The following is an 8,279-nucleotide window of genomic DNA, read 5'->3' as shown; positions in this document are numbered from 1 at the left end:
TGTTAATTTCGAAATTAAAATTAACTAAAAATTGAGACTTATAATTTGAGACTTAAAAAACTACAAGAAGACATAAAATTTGAGACTTAAAAATTTGAGACTTAAAATTTTAGACTTAAAATTTGAGACTTAAAATTAACTAAATAATTGAGAGTTAAAATTTTGAGACTTAAAAAACTAAAAGAAGACTTGTAATTTGAGACTTAAAATTTTGACTTTTTTTGACTTAATAATTTTGACTTAAAATCTTGACTTAATAAAACGTACTAGATCTAGGGGGGAGACGGAGGCCCGAAGGCCGGCCGGGGGCGCGCGCCACACACACGCATTAGGACGGCGTGCCACACACACGCACTAGGGCGCCGAGGACACATAACTTAACCACCGCGCGAGGGTTATGTGTCCTCGGCACCGCCACCGCCCTTTCGCCACCGCCCTTTCACCACCGCCACCGCGCGCGTATACTGAGGGGGGAGCGAGCCCCTCGTCGCCCCCTCCGCATACGCCTCCCTCTCCGTGACGCCGTCGTCTACCGCCCCGTCTCGCGCTCTTCCGCGACACCCTCTCCCAACCCCTTCCAGCTCGCCGGCCCCCTCCTTTTTGCCACCGCCCTTTTGCCACCGCCACCACCCCTTCTTCACTTAATTAATTTGTTTTGACTACATGTTTTCAGGACTGACATATGGCGGACGATAGAGCTGACCCGATTCTGGACAACTATGATCCGGACGCTGAAGACCATATGTTCGGCATCATAAAAGGCGATATTCCATATGTGCCGACCGGAGAAGAAGAAGATGATATCTCTTCTTATCTGAACCTTGAGTGTGAAGATGAAGGGCGCCGTCAGCAAGCAGATGATGCCGAAGAAACGTCGATAAACGACGATCTTCAATTGGAAGTAGCAACCACCTCCGGCGCCGAGGTATATATATATATATACATATTGAGCGTCTGGTGATACAACTAACTGATTTGAATAAATGTGTGTGTACTAACGCGCGCGACTCTCTTTCTTATTTTAGCCCTCGGCCGGATCGTCGAAAAAATCGAGTACGTCGTCAAAGCGTGGCGCAACCAAGACGATGAAAGCAGGAGAAACATGCACCATCGATGTTGTCGACGAAGAAACCGGCAGGCCGCTGGAGCCCAGCAAGAACGCCACCAAGTTTGTCAGCCAATGCGGAGCCGTTGTTAGAGACAACGTCTCGATCACCCGCCAGGAGTGGAATGAGCCAAAGAAGGCACGTGTTGGTTTCACTTTTGTCGATAAGAGAGAAAAAAAAGATTGCTTCAACAAGCTTATGGAACATTTCGTTCTACCTCCGAATACCGCAAATACGATGAGGAGGGTAACAAGATTGCGGAAAACAAGAAGAGGCGCAAGCTAGTCAAACAGTTCGCTCTTTCTAGGATGGCCAACGCATTCCGGAAATACAAGCAAAATCTAGCCCATGACTTTGTCAACCAGGGCAAGACTCCGGATTTCAAAGGACAATATGAGAAACTGCAACATGATTGGCCAGAATTTGTGAAGCAAAAGAAATCGGAGCAGTTCCTTGAACTATCGAAAAAAAATAAGGAAAATGCGGCCAAGAAGGAGTACAATCATAAAATGGGGCCAGGAGGGTATCGCTTTTGGCAGCCTAAGTGGGAGAAGATGGAGAACGAGCTGAGGGCGCGAGGAATCCGTCCAGGTACGGAGGGATGGGACCCAAGGGCCAAAAGCTGGTGGTACAGGCATGGGGGATCGTTGAACCCGGAGACCGGGGAGTGTGGTTATCAGGGCAAAATAATTACACCCACCCAACAGCTTATTGAGCCACTGAGGGAGGCTCATGAGGGGAGGATCTGTTTCAACAGAGCGAACGACGCCCGACAAAAGCCCTCGGGTATCCAGCACTCGGAGGACGTATACGAGGCATGGGGCCCATTCCGTGGAAAATAGGGTTCCCCCGGAACGATGACCCGTACGGTTACAGAAGCCGTAAGAGAAAGATGGATCGGGATGCAGATGTTGTGGCGAAGTTGGTAACGGAAATGGATGTGATGAAGAAAACCGTGAGTGTACTAGTCGCCGAAAGAGATGCAGCTCGGGCGCAGATGCTGAAGATCATCCAATGGATCTCGGAAGCCAGCAGAGAAGAAGCAGCGTGGCTTCCACGGAGGCCTCACCGGCTGGTGCACCGACGATAGAAATTACTGCACCGGAGCCTCTGGTGGTCGAAATTACTGCACCGGAGCCTCCTCGCTACCCCGTGGACGATATAAAGGAGATGAAAGCATGTCATCTGTATTATCCTATCGGGAACATGTCCATGAAGGTAGCCATCGGCAGTGCTTTACCACCTGGAGCACTCCACCACAACAACCCCATTCAAGATGGCTATGCTCGTGTGACGGTGGAGGAGATAGTCCAAGGGTTTGAGAACCTGGACATTGACATTGCTACACCTGAAGGGGTGAAAAGACTTGGAGATGTCAAGCGCCGCTCATTCTATGGCAGAAGAAATTTATCAAGTTTCCGCGAGGCGCCAACAAGTCCACCCCCGTACGGTGGTGGTGGTGGCGGTGGCGGTGACGGTGGCGGTGGCGGTGGCGGTGACGGTGGCGGTGGCGGTGACGGTGGCGGTGGTGCTTCACCTAATACACCTCATTCACGTCAGCCCACGCCGCCGCCCCAGTCCTCGTCCGGCGGGTGATCGACACCGGTACCGCCCCAATCCACCTCCGGCGAAGAAGCGAAGCAGTCCTGGGTTATTAACCCGGACCCTTACGTACCTAAGAAAACAAAGGTACCGGAGGTATCATCGAACCCTCTCCCCACGATCCATTGGTAAAGTAGAGCCGAGGAAGTCGAGGCGGGCGCGGCTGCTGATTTAGAGAAATGGAAGGCGAGCGTCAAGAGGAAAATAGAGGGCGAGCCCAAGCCAGGATATTCTGACAAGGAAAAGCAGTGGGCTAAGTCATTTTTGAACACACCGTCCCAAGCCGCGAAGAATCTGCCTGACGACTATTTACGTGAACTTCGTAGGCAAGCACTCGCGTTCAAGAACAGGAAAGAGTTGGCGGAGAAGAAAGCCGTGAAGGACGAGGCCGAGTCAAAATTAGAAAGGGGGAAAGAAGTTGCCCAGCTCGGGGAACAAAGTAAACAATCGATCGCCCCGCTCATAGTGCAAGCCGCCGATCCGGATGCCCCGATATCGTAGCAGCTGCGGCAGCACATGGATTGACTGTAACGAGTGCCAGAGAACAAGCGGCCGAGTTAGGTATCACTCTTCGTGCACTGCTAGGCCTTGATGAGGCGCCAATGAAGGACGTAGTATTTACATATGTGAAGAATGGCCCTCTCGTCGAGCCTGCGCAGGAAGGGGATCTACCTCGACAAATGCTAGGTCTGCTAAATTGGTACAAGGGTTACATAAAACATAAAAACGCCAAAGACTATATCTATGCGGAAGTTAGATATGAGCATCACTTCAAACATTACTGGGTACAAATTCCTCTGAGTGAATTGTTCCAGCTGTTCAATCTGCGCGACCTCGACAAATCTATCATCAGTTGCTACGTTCTGTAAGTGATTTATTAATTTCTACCCCATCTCGTTCATTGCCTGCACTGTCCTAACTATCTTGTTGTGTACGCTATTATGCAGAATGAAGAAGCGGGAAATGCGAATAAGGAACATCCATGATGTTGGGTTCATTGACCCACACATCGTTAATTCACATGTGTTAGAACACCACCCCGCCGACGTGGAGGATGACCTGTGGCGGTTTATTAGAAAACAGCAACAGAAAAGTGATATTCTATTTCCTTACCATTTTGGGTGAGTGTTTCTGTCTTGAGCACATTCTCTTTTGTTTACTCCATGCATGGTATGTGGCTAATCGATGAGTTATGCATGACTGTGCATGTATCGTGTCCGCAGGTTCCACTGGATTCTTATGGTAATTAAAGTTCAGACCTCCTCAGTTCTCGTCCACGACTCTCTGAATATGGATCCGGCGCTTTGGGGCGACATGAGAAAAATGTTGCAAAAGTAATTATTTTCATTCATTTGCGCTCTATATCGATCGGCCTATTTCGTTCATCATTTCCTAATATCAAGTAACTAATTAATAACTCTCTTGTTTATTTAATTTTCTTTGCCTCGTAGGGTTTGGAGACGGTTCGTAGATACCAAGGTCGGTGAATTCAAAAAAGAGCTATCTTTTAAAATGGCAGTGCGGACGACTGGGGATACTCAGCCACCGGGGACCAATCTATGTGGATACTATGTTTGTGAGAGGATCCGGAGATACTGCAATGAGCGGGACCAGACGTGTGAGAACAACATCCTGAGGAATAACCTCCGGAAGACGCTTAGTCCAGAAGCTCGCTTCCGACCACTTCAAGAGGAACTAGCTGGATGGTTGGCGAGGGAAGTCATCGATCCTAGAGGAGAACACTATTACGATGACGTAGAACTTTATATGCACCAGAATTTGTAACTAACTTGTTCAAAATTGTATATGGTCATCCGATATTGAATATATATTGTATATGGTGATCCGATATTGAATATATATTGTATATTCCTCTTGAATTCTTTTTGGTTCTAATTTCAAATTTGTTTGAAATTGTACATTCATATGCATGTATGTATACAGTACCGTAGAATATGTGAAACTCCTTCAAAATTAAAACCCAAAAGAAATAAAATAATACAAATTAAAAAGAAACCAGATTTAGGGGGAGGGGGGCTAAAACCCTAAACCCTGCGGAGGCCTTTAGTCGCGGTTGGCCTAAATATGTGAAACTCCTTCAGAATTAAAACCCAAAAGAAATAAAATAATACAAATTAAAAAGAAACCAGATTTAGGGGGAGGGGGGCTAAAACCCTAAACCCTGCGGAGGCCTTTAGTCGCGGCTGGCCAGAAGAACCGCGACTAAAGGTCCTCCGCCCTGGCGCTCGCCTGCGGCCCACGTGGACGGGCCTTTAGTCGCGGTTCGTAAGGAACCGCGACTAAAGGGGGGGGCCTTTAGTCGCGCAGCTTTGGTCGCGGTTGCGCCACCGCGACTAATGGCAGTTGCCAACCGCGACCAAAGCCCTTTTTTCCACCAGTGGTAGGTCCAAGCACATGCATTAATTGGTGCAAAACTGAACTATCAACCAGAAAGGAAAACCACGTTCCTGCCTAGTCAAGTACATGTCACCGTGCCAGCTTATTCATGGGTACCTTGCATGGGAGCACTTTTGCAAAGGGTCGGATAAAAGAGAAAAACCCAACGGCACAGTCGGACCACAGTCACGGATCCAAGTCAATCATGCGTGGCGGCCATTACTGAAACACGTCCAGCTAGTTAGATGTGTTGCCTCGCGTTAGATTAACATCGATCGATCGGTGATGTCTCGGACCTCTCGATCGGTGTTAAGTACGTTCGTGTTAACGTGTATATGCATGGCCTTTTGTTGGCCTAAGATATACTAGCACAAAAGCCCGTGCGTTGCTACGGGTGATTATTATTTAATTTTTGTTTCCTGAAATCTTCAACTAATGACTTCCAGTGTGTTGCTACAGGTTGGCTCCGATGACTCATTGAATTTGTGTAGAATTTGGATCCCATAGAAAAAAATTCTACACAATTTATTTGACTCATAGAAACATATTTTATAGGAAATAATCCTGTAGAAACCTTGTAGTGCAAATGTTATGAGATCAAGTCATACCGTATGAATATTTCGTTTGCTACAATAAAACACACTTCACTTTTTCATAGGATTTAAGTAGGTTAGACATCTCAATTCTATGTTTTTTCTATTTCTATATTTTTTTTATATGCCACAAATCAAAGGAGGCCTAAATATCTTTTTACTTGTCTTCGTGGTAGGGCTTTCTTCATGAGTTCCTGTAGTGAGAAAGTAGCAAGGCATAATATAGTATAGAAGTAGTATCACATTGTGCATCCTAACAAAACCGTAAGAGAAAGCTTTTTCTGTATTACTGTGTTTTTCAGCTTCCAAGGCACCCAACTAAATCGATCAGCTCATCTGGCGTATGATCATACGTAGCACTGGGCAGTGAGAAAATCGATCAGCTTCAGTAAGCTTCAGGTAGCAGAATCGAGGGCAAAATCAATTAGTTCGCATAGCCGATCGCATCACTTCGGCCCTTATTTGGCCCGTGCTACCTTTTTCCCTCGCTTCCGAAAGCGCTCGGCCATACAGGGTTCTCTAACTACTGCTAGGAGGCACTGGGAGTAGATGATTTGACGCTGCGACTTTTGCTGGGTCTAGCCATGGGCCACCCTGATGCTAATTATGTTGTGAGCTTCGCCGTTTACCACTCCATCGGCTGCGCGAGCTCCCAGGTTGGCGCCTTCACGAGCTTCACCGTTTCCTATGAACAGAGCATCCTACATGGCGGCAGCATTGCAGCCGACCAGCCGTAGAGGAGCAGGGGAGCAACTCCTAGTCGAAGCGGAACATGTCACGGGCCTCGTGCTCTCTTTATCGCAGCGAACGAAGGAGGAGGAACCGCGAGGGGGTTTGGACGGGGAAGTATGGTCTTCAGCCGATGTTTCTTCATAATGCCTGCGGAGGCGGCCTAGCAAAGCTCGATCATCATTGGCGCTTTTCGCAGGAGAGAATCAGGGGAATACGGTACTCGCTCCGTGGAGTTCATCGAGCGCTTCATAGAGGCGGCGCTGCATATATGTGCTCTCACACACGCCGACTTGATCCGGCCTGATACGTATAAGCTTTTGGGCTCTCGTACTTTAGGTGATAGATGTGTCTGCTTAAGAGACGTGCTGACTATCATCGGATCGTTTCCGTACAACTTAGGAATTTCTGGATCATAACCGAGCGGATCTTTTTATGGGCCTATAGAAAATAAATTTTGGCCCGTTTGTGACACCAGCCAGCCACCTATTGTAATTTATTTTGGCCTGTTTTAATAGTAAAGATTTATTTTGGCCTGTTTGTGACACCAGGCAGCCACCTATTGCAATTTAATAGTAAAGATATGTAGAAGCTTCCTCGGTTGAAACCAGTCCATCTGCTAAGCGCCAATATAACAACTGGGTTAATCAATCAAATTGCCACGTCGGCGTCGTGTACGTACATCTCGATCGTTGATGTCAGTTTCTGCTGAAAGTACACCGCAGCTCCATATGGCTAGCGCAGTAGTGCTGCCCGTCCGGTTTGCAGTACTGTGGCGAAAGCAAGTGATCGTAGACAGATTTCTTTTACTAACAAAAGAGAGAGCAATGTATATACACTACTCTGGAGTATGTAGCTAGCTGGCTGCCAAGCAAAAGCAAAAAAAAATAATGGGAAGTGAGACTAGGTTTGGTGATTGGGCGTGATATAGGAACCTTTGGCTGATTTGAGGATTTTCTGTTTTTCTCTCTTTGCGAAAGAGGATTTTCTGTTGCAATGCCTGGCAGATATGCACAATATTTTGTTTTGTCTCTCGAGTATATATTAAGGCACTGAGTAGCCTCGCTTGCAAATCAACCTCAGTTTTTTTTTCTCGGCCGGTGGGACAAATGCAACGAATAAACATACAAATTGATTTTTTGGATCCAGCTAGCACATAGATTTCGATTCCTGATAGCTAGCTGTATGTTGTAACTGCCCTGGATACGCTTATTGGCATGAAATATGCATGTACATGACAGAAACCTGGGCATAAATTTATCCAGGACGGCACTAAGTGAGGTGTCACGAGCGGGCGTTAGCTTAATCAATTCTATCTCTAGATTGCGGGTATCTAGTGCCATGTTTTTGGTCATTTGTTCCATACGGTTGGCTAAATAGTTATTCAAAATGATCAGGTAGATTTGATTTGGCTCCAGCTAGCAGGTCCATCGAATCCTGCTGCAATATGGGCTGATACGGTTGCATATAAACAACATATTACGTACCTTTTGGCACCTTTTGTGACGCAACCTTAAACACGATGACAATATGACATGCATGCAAATTGAGCATGGAAATCTACCATGACAAATCTAGCTCACGGGCCGAACTAAATTTTCAGACTTTTGGTTACAGAGTCCCTAAATTCTCATATACGCCCAAACTGCTCTCCCTCAACAAAAGATAAAGTCTGGCTGCAAGTTTTGACCTGGCCAGCTTCGAAAAAATCGCAGGCGCAGCAGCACACTGCATCTAGTCATTGTGATCAATCTTGGCCTTTTCTTTTATTTTCTTCTTCCGTTTAGGTGATAACATTTCTTTTGGTTTGCTCTGGCATACTCCATTTTGGTTCTACTTTTGGCCTGATTGT

At 46.7% G+C, this 8,279-nt stretch overlaps 1 protein-coding gene across 1 annotated transcript; it reads left to right on the top strand.

Moving 5' to 3' along the window:
- The first annotated feature begins 3,201 nt into the window (after positions 1 to 3,201).
- LOC139835150 (uncharacterized) lies at positions 3,202 to 5,096 on the top strand. The gene is made up of 4 exons (XM_071825110.1): positions 3,202 to 3,573; positions 3,656 to 3,829; positions 3,932 to 4,042; positions 4,160 to 5,096. Exons 1-4 carry the CDS (start codon positions 3,311 to 3,313, stop codon positions 4,491 to 4,493), a joined length of 882 nt encoding a protein of 293 aa, XP_071681211.1. The 5' UTR covers positions 3,202 to 3,310; the 3' UTR covers positions 4,494 to 5,096.
- Positions 5,097 to 8,279: the final 3,183 nt, after the last annotated feature.

The sequence above is a fragment of the Lolium perenne genome, chromosome 2 (genome assembly GCF_019359855.2).
Source record: "Lolium perenne isolate Kyuss_39 chromosome 2, Kyuss_2.0, whole genome shotgun sequence".
NCBI classification, from domain to species: domain Eukaryota; kingdom Viridiplantae; phylum Streptophyta; class Magnoliopsida; order Poales; family Poaceae; genus Lolium; species Lolium perenne.
The sequence above is the reverse complement of the archived record's forward strand: the minus strand, read 5'-3'. Positions and strand labels throughout refer to the sequence as shown.

What these genes read in the sequence shown, in the direction of transcription:
- LOC139835150 (XM_071825110.1), top strand. Translation starts at nt 3,311, where the DNA reads ATGAAGGACGTAGTATTTACATATGTGAAGAATGGCCCTCTCGTCGAG. An exon ending in ATCATCAGTTGCTACGTTCT is followed by an intron (nt 3,574 to 3,655) that starts GTAAGTGATTTA and finishes GCTATTATGCAG; the next exon opens with AATGAAGAAGCGGGAAATGC. An exon ending in CTATTTCCTTACCATTTTGG is followed by an intron (nt 3,830 to 3,931) that starts GTGAGTGTTTCT and finishes TCGTGTCCGCAG; the next exon opens with GTTCCACTGGATTCTTATGG.